The sequence below is a fragment of the Microtus oregoni genome, unplaced genomic scaffold, assembly GCF_018167655.1.
Source record: "Microtus oregoni isolate MIOR12 unplaced genomic scaffold, Mior012 000029F_ref0000214, whole genome shotgun sequence".
In the NCBI taxonomy this organism is placed as follows: domain Eukaryota; kingdom Metazoa; phylum Chordata; class Mammalia; order Rodentia; family Cricetidae; genus Microtus; species Microtus oregoni.
In genome coordinates, this window is record NW_024543088.1 from 25186984 (window position 1) to 25200166 (window position 13183).

At 45.1% G+C, this 13183-nt stretch overlaps 1 protein-coding gene across 3 annotated transcripts in view; it reads right to left on the reverse strand.

The window, feature by feature from the left end:
* Positions 1-392: 392 nt before the first annotated feature.
* The window catches only part of Tbccd1 (TBCC domain containing 1), a 46871-nt gene continuing 34080 nt past the window's right edge, over positions 393-13183 (reverse strand). For 2 of the 3 annotated variants that reach the window (XM_041677709.1, XM_041677708.1), the window contains exons 4-8: positions 11570-11936; positions 9052-9238; positions 8450-8947; positions 6052-6200; positions 394-1163 (exon numbers count right to left, since the gene is read on the reverse strand). In XM_041677709.1, coding sequence (XP_041533643.1) covers positions 6071-6200; positions 8450-8947; positions 9052-9238; positions 11570-11936 — 1182 coding nt within the window. In that variant the 3' untranslated portion in view covers positions 394-1163; positions 6052-6070. Of the gene's footprint in view, positions 1164-6051; positions 6201-8449; positions 8948-9051; positions 9239-11569; positions 11937-13183 lie in introns of all 3 variants that reach the window. The other variant, XM_041677710.1, reaches the window with a different exon arrangement.

Here is a 13183-nt window from a genome sequence, read left to right on the forward strand (position 1 = left end):
ATGCAGATCACGGAGAAGCGAATAACAAAGCACAGAGTGTATCTGCCTCCTTAATTCTGTGCACTTCCAAGTATCAGATAACCCGCAGAACCCACTAGTGCCACCCAATGGCTCGGTGTTGGCTCAGTCTTTGTTTACTCGAATTTCATGTTAAAGTAAAAACTATCAAGGCTTCAAAGACTTAGCACGCATTAAGAGAGCTAATCTTACTGGAGGGCCATAGGAGTTGCTCTCGGGGGTGGTAACTATTAATTAAATACCCATGTCGGTGACTAGAATCATTTCACTCATGTCTTAAAGAACAAGGCTTCCCACGCAAACTCAACTTTGGTACAGTAACAGAAGAACAACAAAAACATTTTATTAAATTAAAAGTAAAACTTATCTTTTTTTTAACAAACAGGAAACATTACTCTTTAGAGTTTGTTTATTGAAATTTGAAGCAAAAAATAAAAATAAAAAATTTTACACAATTTTATATGCATTTTATACTTTAAGGCCTAAAATACCATTTTTATAAAACTATCTCTGCTATATTTATACATCAGCTGACCATACTGTCACTCTTTTTTAAAAAGGAGCAGAAATTTCCTTTTAAATAGTTACAAAGAACCAGACAACTCGTTTTGTTTTTCGAGACACAGGGTCCTCACCATGTCGACCAGGCTGGCCTGGAACTCACAAGATCCGCCTGACTCTGTCTCTGAATCCTAGGGGTCAGGCATGTGCCACCACACCTGGAATACTTTACTGCTAGGACCAAACCCTTTCATCATACAAACTAAAACATGAGGTTAGCCTGTGAGCCTGTATTCAGCCACTTAGACACTAACGTGTACATACATCTGCCTTGCCCAGTGCTCCATTTGGCACAACATGCATGGGTCTTCTAACCTTCTACATGTAAGATGTCTCTATGAAAGTAGGAAGCTAAAATCCAACCTAAGTGCGTACAGAACAGCCAGTACAGTTCCAGGCCAGCCTGGTCTACATGGTGAGGACCCTGTGTCTCGAAAAACAAAACAAGTTGTCTGGTTCTTTGTAACAATTTAAAAGGTGTTAAATAGAGGGAAAAGGCCGAGGTCTCGCAGGCAGCAAAGCTCCCTTTCCAATACAGTCTCCAGTGGGCACCATCCTCCGTTCTTCCTCACTTTTCCAGAGCCCTGCAGATGAGCAAAGAGAATGTAATGTATATAAATTCATTTTCATGTTTCAGGCAATTATGAAAACTTTTATTTATAAACTCATATAAATTAGGAAGACCATGACAATTTATTATGATAAAATAAGCTTTGTATTCCTCTACGGTGTTAGTTCCTTTACAACAGGAAGAAATTGTTATGAACTCTAATCTGGTAGAGTGGAAGTGAACAGAAATTCAATCCCTCTGCCTACAGTTCTACCTGGAGACTAACAGGAAGGCCAATCCCTACCCCGTACAGTCTCTGTTTCTTTGTACAATCTCCACATTTCCAACCCCAACCCAGCATTTATTAACTACAAATTGTGAACTTGTTTCCTTTTTAAAGATTTACTTTTATGTGCATGGATATTTTGTTTGCATGTATGTATGTGCACATACATGCACGCAGTGCCCTTAGAGGCCAGAAGAGGGAGCCACAGACAGTTAAGGGTTGCCCTGAAGGTACTGGGTATTGAACCTGAGCAGCAAGTACTCTTACCCACTGAGCAATCTCTCCAGTCCACAAAATCATGTTTCTTAAAAAGAGTTGTACAGGTAGATATGGTGGCACATACCTACAAGCCCAGCCCTTGGGATGTCAGGGCAGGAGGACTGCCACAAGTTCAAAGCCACCCCTTTCCCACCGAGCCACCTCCCTACCACATTTTTGTATTTTGAAGTGAGCATTTCCACTTCTGCCTGTTTTCCTAGGAACTACTGGTCTATAGCCTATGTCGATTTTCTACTTTTAGTCTTTAAAAGCTTGAAAATAGCAAGTTAACTTCTATGTTCAAAATAGTCCTTCTGCTGGAGTGCAGCTGAGCGGTTAAGAGCACTTGTTGCTCTTGTAGAGGACTCAGGGGCAATTCCCATCACCCACATGGTAGCTCACAACTGTTACTCCAGTCCCAGGAGATTGATGCCCTTTTCTGCTATAAGGGTAGACATATGGCCCACAGACACATATGAAGACAAACCACTCACACACATAAAATAATTTTTTAAAAAAAAATCTAAAAAGAACCCTGGCTTACGAAAGACCTCCAACAACAACTCCACTCTATGCCATGCAGCTGAGGTAGGCGGGACTCAACCAGACACAGCCTGGGCTTCCTACCACAAGAAGATTCCAGCAACGGCTCTGCTGGAACCTGCCCGCTGCCTCTGGAAACTCTCACAATCTGTCTGTGTGAGGAAGCATGGTCCTGCCCAGCACCGTGATGGACTGAGTGGGACACGGAGACCCACATGCAGGCCTGTGACAGTCACCCTGGCCTCCAAGGAGAAACCATAGTATGGTGAGGGAATGTGTGGTGTGGTATGGGAGAGGGAGACAGAATGGTTCATATCCTGTGGACAGAGGCATATATATCTAAAGAGGTGAAAGAGATGAGGAGTGGAGTGGGCTAAGGGAAGTGGCTTCATTGCCATCCAGGGCCATGGTGATCCTGGGCCTGGGTAGTCATAGTCTCTGTTGATGTCCACGGCTCCAGATAACACCAAAAGCTGAGAGGACAGGAGTGTATAGAGTTGTCCCCATCCTTCACTTCCTGCAACACTAGGCAGAACTGGTCTTGCCCCTCACCAGCTGAGGCATGCATGCAGGGAAGAGTGATGGAGGAAGGTCATTGGTTAAGCAATAAAGAAACTGCTTGGCCTCATAGGTTAAAACATAGGTGGGAGGAGTAAACAGAACAGAATGCTGGGAAGAAGAGGAAGTGAGCTCAGAGGCCATGCTCCCCTCTCCCAGGCAGACGCAATGAACTCCGACCCAGGATGGACGTAGGCTAGAATCTTCCCGGTAAGAGCACCTTGGGGTGCTACACACATTATTAGAAATGGGCTAGTCCAGGTGCGAGAGTTAGCAGAGAAGAGGCTAGATATAATGGACCAAGCAGTGTTTAAAAGAATACAGTTTGTGTGTTGTTATTTCGGGTAAAGCTAGCCAGTGGCGGGAGCTGGATGGCGGAATGCAACCCGCAGCTCCCACAACAGAAAAGGATCCTATACATCATCTGGGCAGCACAATAGAGCTGACCCTGTTCTCAGGGGCATGGGAGAGCTGGCTCTAAGGGTGTGAGAATGGGAAAGCAGGTCATGCCCCTCTCATATGCTATGTGGTAGCATGGGTGAGGGAAAGATGCCCTCCTCCCTTTGACCCTCTCTACTTGCAGCAGGTGGAGGACCTGACCCAACCCCCCACCTGGGGCAAGGGTGAGACAGCCCTGAGGGTGAGAGGGCACAGCTGGTATTGCTATGAGATGTGATGGTGTGAGCGAGAGAAAGATGTCCTCCCCCATTGCCCCTACAGCCTCCAGAAGGTGGGGGAGCTGCCCCTTCCCCTTACCAGCTGCAGCACTCAGGAGAGCAGGCCCTGCACCTCACCTGAGCAGCACAATAGAGCCAGCTCCAAACTTGTGAGGGTGGCAGAGCTGTCCCCACTACTCATCTGTCATGGGGCAGCATAGGTGGGGGAGAGATGTCCCCCTTACCCCTTGCCCCTCACCACCTGCAACAGGTGAGGGTGCTGACCCTCCCCCTTACCAGCTGCAGCACTCGGAAAGTGGACCCTGCTCCCCACTGGGCAGCACAGTGGAGCTGGCCCTGAGAGTGTAAGAGTAGAATAGTTGGCCACACCCCCATCTCACCCACCTACCAGCTGCAGCACTCGGGAAGGTAAGCCAGGTGAACTGGCGCCGAGAATGTGAGCTTAGGAGATCTGTGCCCCCACCCTCATCTGACATATGGTGGTGTGGCATCCCCTGAGAGATGCCCCCTCACCACCCCTTGTGATGGGTGGTAGAGTTGGCCCAGTATGAGCAGGAGAGCTGTCCCTGTCCCTCACCAGCTGCAGCACTCGGGAGAGTGGCCCCTGACCTCACCTGGACAAGCCAGTAGAGCTGGCCGTGAAGGTCCAAGTGTGGGAGGGCCAATCCTGAGGGCATGAAAGCAGCTCATTGCTGCAAGGGGTGAACTAGCTGGAGGCAATGCTGGAGAGCTCACCCTGGTGGAGAGAATGGCTGGCTGGCTGACCAACCCTGCCACTAGACAGGCTCAGAACCAGGGCTATGAGTTGGCCCACCTCAATGTCCACCCCATCTGAGACCTACTGGAGCACATGAAGGGACCGGTCCTGCAGACCCAAAGCTGCAGGATTCCCACAACACGGGGAAACAGAAGGAAAACCAAGAGGAGTGATGGAGGAAGGTCATTGGTTAAATAAAAAGAAACTGCTTGGCCCTCATTGGTTAGAAGATAGGTGGGAGGAGTAAACAGAACAGAACGCTGGGAGGAAGAGGAAGTGAGCTCAGACTCCACAGCTCTCCTCTCGGGAGCAGACGCCTCAGAGAGACGCCATGCTCCCAGCTCCCAGGCAGACGCACGCAATGAAGCTCTGACCCAGGATGGACATAGGCTAGAATCTTCCCGGTAAGCGCATCTAGGGGTGCTACACAGATGATTAGAAATGGACTAAATTAGTATGTGAGAATTAGCCTAGAAGAGGCTAAATAGAAATGGGCCAAGCAGTGATTAAATGAATACAGTTTGTGTGTTGTTATTTCGGGCATAAGCTAGCCAGGCAGCCGGGGTGCTGGGATGCAGCCCCGCCGCCATTATTACTACAGAGGAGTCCCAGTGAGGGCCCAGCATCGATAGTATAGCAGAAACCAGAGGCCTCAAACCAGACCAATGAGTCTGCAATGAACACGTGCAAGTCTAGATGAATGGACAAAAGGGCGAACTGTGTGACTCACTGGGCCACACTACAGCTTCCATGATGAGATTTTTCCTGTTTTCTTTTTGTATTTTCTCTTAAATTTTATTTTGGGGGAGGTTGCATGGGCAGAGGGCAGATGCAAAGGGATGAGAAAATGAATGGGATTGAGATACATGACGTGAAAGACACAAAGAAAAAATAAAAAATTTAAAAAACTTTAAAAATACTGAAAAAACAGCATTTGGAGTAAGTAATTCTCAATAAGTTTATTTCTATCTATAGTCTCATCTGCATATTTAATTTACAACTTTCTTCTAGTGTTCAGTAATAAAATATTTATTTGGATGAATTAAACTAACCTATTAATAATGCTCTGTGTGTGATTATTAAAGACCTGCTTTATTAAATAGTTTGTGGTGATAGGGAAAAGCTATATTAGAGAGGAGGAATAGAACTTACTGCCTGGGCTGGGAGAGAGAGCTCAGCAGCTAAGAGCATACACTGCTTCCCAGAGGACCTGAGGGCAACCTCCAAAGCCAATTTCAGTCAGCTCACAACTACTTGTGACCACAGACCCATGGGATCTGACACTTTAACCTTCTCTAGGCACCTCACTCAACCACACACAGAGATAAAAACATACCTGTACTTACAAAAAAAATTAAAAACAAAAAGAAAAACAACATCATTAATGGAAAAAATATTTTTGGTGCTACAAAAATTGCAAAAAAAAAAAAAAAAAACAAAAAAAGGGGGGCGGTGGTAGCACATGCCTTTAATCCCAGCACTTGGGAGGCAGAGGTATGTGGATCTCTATGAGTTCGAGGCCAGCCTGGTCTACAAGAGCTAGTTCCAGGACAGACTCCAAAGCTACAGAGAAACCCTGTCTCAAAAAAAAAAAAAAAAAAAAAAAGAAAAAGAAAAGAAAAAAAAGAAAAACTTGGCTGTGGTATTTGCCCAGATTTCTCTAGGTTCCTCTTGAATATTCTAGCTTTTTCATAAAAAGATATGTGGGTATGTATCTAGACGTGGTGGGGAAGAAGAGAACACTGGCAAGGAGAGCATAATCTAATGCGCCTTCTCTTCTGTTTGGTATGCGATGGAAGATTTCCCAGGAGTTCCTTAAGTGCTCCGCGCTCTACATGCTTACCAGTGGCTCCATGCGGGTCCTATCCAGGCACTTGTTTGGAGGCTGCAGTGTGTGGAACGAGGCTGTCCAGCTGCTGCCGATGTCCTGTATTAATCAACCATTCATAGAACTTGTTCTCCACAAGGACCTGGAACTGCTTCCTCTGTTCCCTGAAGTTGGGATTGAGAGCAAAAGCGTTTGAGAAGGCAAACCCCAACAGATCTACTCCCGCAACACCACTGAGTTACCCCTCAGTTCTCACTGTTCGGAGCACAATGACAGACAACATCTCAAGGTTTGTTCGCTGTCACAGTCTTACTAAAGACTGAATGAATGAGGCAGTGTTCTGACTGATGGGAATAAATGCATGAAGAAAAGAGACTGGTCGATTGCCCAGGTTGGCACACTGTGATCTCTGCGTATGTGTCCCTGTCATCTGTAAACCCTTGTAGGGAATACGGGGAAGAAGCAAGATAAACATATAATACAAAGTTAGGAACCTATAAGAAAACGATTTGTTGGACAACAGTGGAGCATGAGGTGACAATACAGTGTTACTGGGAGTGCTACTGTAGAAAGAGGGTTGACAGAGGATGTTTCTCCAGTATACACTTGAACAGAAGTCTACATGAAACAGTGGAGGAAGCAAAATGACTGTGTGGAATGGACTACCAGACACAGAAACAGAAACACTAAAGGCCCTAATATTAGCGACAGCCTGATGTAGGTAGGAAGGAGAAGAGTAGCCACAGCTGGGACAGCTCGCACATCAGCCTGGCTGTGCTGTATTTCTTCAGGACACAAAGCCACAGCTTCCACAGGACACCAAGAGCAGCAGTCAGGCCTGGTTGTCAAATGTGACCGAACCTGACTCAGTTCACTTAGCAAGTTTAAGGGCCACTGTATGGCACCCAGGATCCCACTTTAGCTTCTGCCTTTCAGACATCTGCTCCTCCAGTACTTCAGAGACACTCAAGACTAGCCCTCGCCACATGCACACATCTCATTCTTAAGACCTGTTACAAATTCTGCGTCCTGATATGCCTCCCTTAACTGTTCACACTGGTGTCTTCTGACTCTGTAACTGCATGCCATGTCCCTGGCTTCTGGAGTTCAAAGACCAATATTCCTTGAATAAATAATTGGGGATAACATAGTATCTACAGCTATATCTGTTATCCTGTGAATGCAATTAAAAAATAAGCTATTTCAGTGCCCCTAAGTAGGATGAAAGACAGTATTTTACACTGCAAATCTAGCCTTAAAAAAACAAAAACCACTCTCCCACTTTAGCATGGACTAAGGAAAACTGACAAGAAATAGCAACAATCCATGGTCAGCCTTGGAAAGACGCCATTCAAGAATGTGAGTTTAAGTCTTTGGTGTGGTGGCAACCATGAAAATCTCTATTTTAAAATAAGGTTCTTGGGGGATTCTGGTGCCGAGTGCAGTGCAGTCAGGAAGCCACCAGAATAGTTCATGTGTTAGAGTATGCCAATAGCTAAGTCATTTAAGGCTGAATCATGTCCCATCTTCCAGACAAGACTGCTTCAATTCATGTAAGTCTTCACTACCTCTGCCAAATAAATGTAAGCTTATTTTTATTGTGAGGAGGAGTCTTATCTTGCAGCTCCCATTAACTATGAATGTGTGATCCTCCTGCCTCAAGCCTTTTAGGTGCTGGGATTACAGGATTGTGCCACAGAGCAATTTCAACGTCTTCAAGAAAGGGAGCCTAATACCTGAGTACTGGCTTGTTCCTGTCCTTAGTAACACAGCACCTAGCATACTAACCCGCCTGTTCCCGTTCTCCAGTAACACAGCACCTAGCATACTAACCTGCCTGTTCCCGTCCTTAGTAACACAGCACCTAGCATACTAACCCGCCTGTTCCCGTTCTCCAGTAACACAGCACCTAGCATACTAACCCGCCTGTTCCCGTTCTCCAGTAACACAGCACCTAGCATACTAACCCGCCTGTTCCCATTCTCCAGTAACACAGCACCTAGCATACTAACCCGCCTGTTCCCATTCTCCAGTAACACAGCACCTAGCATACTAACCCGCCTGTTCCCATCCTCAGTAATTCAGCACCTAGAATACTAACCCACCTGTTCCCGTCCTCAGTAATTCAGCACCTAGAATACTAACCCGCCTGTTCCTGTCCTCCAGTAACACAGCACCTAGAATACTAACCCGCCCGTTCCTGTCCTCCAGTAACACAGCACCTAGCATACTAACCCGCCCGTTCCTGTCCTCCAGTAACACAGCACCTAGAATACTAACCTGGGTTCAAGCCCTGAGAAAGGATGCACACGCCATTTAACCAGTGTGGCTGGATACTATAAAGCATCCAGATCAATTTGTTTTCCCATCAAGTTTCCCATGAACAGCAACACTGACTCTAGAAAATACTTACTTCGTCAGACGAGCCTCCTTCACGGTTTTCTGCCAGATCTGTATCTTCTCCTCCCTTTGAGCCAGTGCTTTCTGGTAGGCAGCGGGGAGACCCCCGGGTATCTCTGCTGTGTCCCCTTCCATCTCAAAGGGAATAATAAAGACGTAGAACTCACACGGTGGCAGGAGCTGGAAGACGCTCGTGTCACTGTTTTCCCTGCACACAACCATTGGGTTATCCCAATAGTTGGGTACCGTAGCGAGGCCTGTCCTGGCCATGTGGTCCTCCAGCATTGGGTAATGGGTATGAAACGGGGCAAAAGTCGCTCTTTGGTTCCCAGAGAGAATAAGTGGGCGTGAAGGCGTCAGGACGTGAAAGGTGCAGCCTGCTGTGGAAGAGATGGACAGTCGGTGGCAAACAGCAATGACTTCCACGTTCTCACAGTCATGTAGGTGAAGAGCTGTCTCCACGGGACCCAACACGAAGGTGCTATTTCTGCATTTTTCAATTGTCACAGACCTGAAAAATTTTTAAATAAGTTAAATTCTTCTGAATGAATTACCTAGAATAAAATTCTGACTTTTAAAAGAATCCTCCCCAAAAGAAAATATCAAAATGCTTACCGCAAGGGGGAGAGCAGATATATGAAAGACTCATTGCAGCGATGAACCCTGACGTGAGCTCCCACTAGAGTGTCTGAGCTCTTGGCCAGTGTCTGCTTGTAAACCTGGCTCATCACCACCATGCGGTGCAGCGGAGGGGACACATGAGTATTGCAAGCAATCTTTGCTCTTTTGGTCGTACCTTCCACTATTTAAGGAAACACACAAATAATAAGATAGTTGCAAAACAAACAAACAAAAACATTTTTTTTACCCATGCCTAAACTCAAATACATGTGAAGAAAATATAATATTTAAGAGTTAGGGGCTAGAGAGACGGCTCAGAGGTGAAGAGCATTGACTGCTCTTCCAGAGGTCCTGAGTTCAATCCCCAGCAACCACATGGTGGCTCACAGCCCTCTGTAGTGAGATCTGGCGTCCTCTTCTGGTGTTCAGGCAAAACATGCGGCCAGAATACTGTATACATTATAAATAAATAATAAAAAAAGGGAAAAAGAGTTAATGACAAAGTACTGTTGATTGTTCTTTTCTGTGTATATGCAATCTTTCAAAATTATTGTGAAAAATATAAACCTATTGTTATGCCCCAGTTTCTGGTCCCCAAATGAATTCATGGAGCCAGATTTCTGATGCAAATTACATGAGAGTTTTTAACATTCAAACTTAAGCTTGGACCAACACCTTTCCAGCATCCCTGCATGGTGGGAGCAGGTGGCAGGGAGCCCTGCGAGGAAAGAACTTTTAAAGGGAACCGCTGTAATCAGGGGAGTTCATGTCCTGTCATCTTGGGATTGGTAAGGAGTGCATAGGGTAAGGTATTTCTAAAACCACTGGTCAATTTGGGGTGTGAAAATATAACAAAAAGCCATAAATTACTGACAAGGCATCTTCAAGGACAGGATGCCTCCCAAGAACATCTGGACCTTGTTAAATTTTATGACCCTGCACCCTAGTTCCTTAATTGGCTATTTTCAGGGTATCCATTCAAATTCTGCCATCACAGAACACTTCTGGAGCTGAGATTGGGCCCTGCTCTATACGGTCCCTTCTTTAAAACAGAGTTTGCAAAGTCAGGTCCTCACACTCTAATACATTCAAGATTTCAGACAGAGCTAAGGTGTACTCTCTAGTTTACCTTTTAGGTTAAGTAATGTGCCTACGGTCCTGAACTACTGACAGATCCCAGCAGCTTTCCCTCCAAGCCTCACTGTGCCCTCCCAATTGTAATGGACTTCTCAAATTGCCATAACATCAGTTCCGCAGCCCTCTCAACTTACTAAGAGCATCATTCCATAAATTCTACCTGAGTTCGTCTTTAACCCAATTTCATTATTATTCAAGAGCACATCTTCCCCTCACAGGGTCCCTTCTAACACATCAGTCCGACACTTGCTTCTCTGCCTGCACTTCCCACAAACTATGAAGTCAACCTGTACTGGGCCAGTGTGGAAAGGATACACAATTATGATAAAATTATTTTTTTAAAAAAGACTTAGCTTTTAATTGAACATGATATATGGTTGTGTAAAAAAACAGCATTACAAAGTTTAAAAAATAGTTTATTATCTTACCACCTCTGTTAACATTTTAATATACTCTTTGTTAGCCTTGAACTCACAGAGATCTACCTGCCTCTGCCTCCTGAGCGCTGGAATTAAAGGCGTGCGCCATCATGTTGGGCTAATGTATTTTAAACATATATACGGAAGCTATTTTTTGTATGCCTATCTTTGAAACTCTGAGACTGGAAACATAGCTTACTATTTTTTTTCCCCTCAACAACTTGGCCTGTCACCTAGCTCAGTAGCACAGACATCTGCAGACATGTTTTCCTGGTTCTTCTCAAGAGCCCACAACATTAGAACCTATCTGTTAGCCATGATGGATGACCAGGGATAGACAATGACATAGCAAACGCCAGACTCTTGCTGTTGTTCACACGATTTCTATTTTAGAAATATATTCTGTGCCTGTACCTATGCAGCTATAAGACCCTCATCTCTAAAGTCTGATGTGATGTCTACTGGTCGGCCAAATTCTGCTGCTAAATAGAAAAATCAAAAAAGCCTCAAGCAAATAAGCACCTGGCAGCAAAGGGAAGAAAGAATCAATGGAGGACAAACTATAGTCATGTGAACCGTAATGAAAAGCCCAAGTCAACTCTGAGGGTCCCGTCTACCATGCAAGTTACATACAGAAGATGGGTCTGCTCTTATACTGGGCTATTTTTTATTTACGTACTTAAGTTTTTTTCCCTGTACTTTTATCATATGTGTGCAGGCATTTGGCCTGCATGCATGCTGTGTATACCACATGCATGCAGTGCAGAGACAGGGTCTCACCATGGAGCCCACTCTAGCCTTGTGTTTGTGATTCTTCTGCCCTGTCTTCCAAATGCTAGATTACATGCATGTGCAACTGCACAGGCCAGCAGACATCTGATCATTAATACACCAGAAAACAGTAGGTGTCCTAGATGGCCAATTTAATATTAGGTAAAATACATTTTAAAAAATACCTTGGTGAGCCCAAGCCAATTTCTTCCCAGATTTGAGGCAAGCAGATGGACCAAATGGATTTGTAGTCAAAGAGGCTCTCAACCAGGCTTCCAGCTTATAGAGAGAGAACGTCTTGGAGACCTTTGAGAAGCCACTGTCCGCGTGCAGCGGTTGCCACAGGGCAAGTTCATGAAGGGGGTACACCTTCCTGGTTCTGCTCACGGTGCCTTCGATGAGGAAGCTGAGTGCCAGGATGGCTTCTCGAGAGAGCACACTACTGTGGGTTGAGTGGAAGGACGCACTCAGTTGTCCTGGGTCGAGAAGCAGCTCGAGGAGATCCGACAGATGGTCGCAGATGAAAGCCTGGTGACTGTAGTCATTCCAGTTCTAAAATAAACAAAGAAGACCCGCGCAACAGAATGAAGATATTCTGTAAGATAACGCTTTATATTTTAATTATACTGTGTTTACATGCCATCTCATTCTCTCAAAGAATGTAGGTAGCTATGTAAAAGTGACCTTGTGTATAACGTATTTGTAAACTAACTCAAAAGCACTACAGATTCAACACCCCTTATCAAGTATGTTGAGAACAGAACTGTTCCGAATTTCTTCAGATTTTGTAAAACTGACATTTTTATCCGAGGATGAGACCAAATCCTCACACCTCACACACAGCCCAAAGGTGATTTCATACAACAGTTTTAGTACACGTGTTTGGCTGCCATCTGATTAAACATGAAAGAAAGTATGGTAGTCACTCACTCCAAAAAGCTCTGGGTCTCTTGGTTTGCAGTCACAGCTTTATGGCGCATAGATTTAAGAGAAATACCACCTTGGGAAGAAGGCTTGCGCTGGCGAGAGCCCCTGCTATTTGCCTCATCTATGTGGAACATGTTTGTCTGGAACCTCTGGCTGGCCTGGACTGAGTAAGACAGCTCTGTCCTCAAGGAACTCAGGAGCCCATGGTGAGAAGACAACAGAGATAGAGGAGACACCCACGTAAGAGCTGCACAGAGATCTGTAAGGCATTCTACAAGCTCAGAGAACTCTCTCATCTGAGGGGAAAACATCATGGCGGAGTGCTATCTGAGTAAATTCTTGATGGATGCTGGAGGTGAAGTGAGCAACTATGAAAAAAGACATTCAAGTTACAGAAACAGCAAAGACCTCAGCTCTGTCAGAAAAATAAGTTCTGGGTCGGGTACAGGAAGCATACTGGGAACAGAAACTAAAACAGCAGGCAGGACCAATCACAGTAGGCCTCGGTCGTCAGCTACTAAAACACGTGGACTATAGCTGCCATGTCAGAGACATTTAATCCATATATTTTTCCTCTTTTAATTTTTTTCTTTTTTAAAATTGTATTATTTTTCTATTAAATTTATTCACTTATTTTATATTCTGACCTCAGTTTCCCTTCTCTCTTCTCCCTCCATTTCCTCCCCCCACCTCCTCTCTGCCCCCCTAATCTATTCCTGTTTCTGTTCAGAAAGGGACAGGCCTCCCATGGATGACAACAAAGCATGGTAGATCAAGTTGCGGTAAAGACTAAGCACTTTCCCCCATATTAAGGCTTGGTAAGACAACCCAGTATGAGGAACAGGTTCCCAAAAGACTGCCAGAGCATCAGG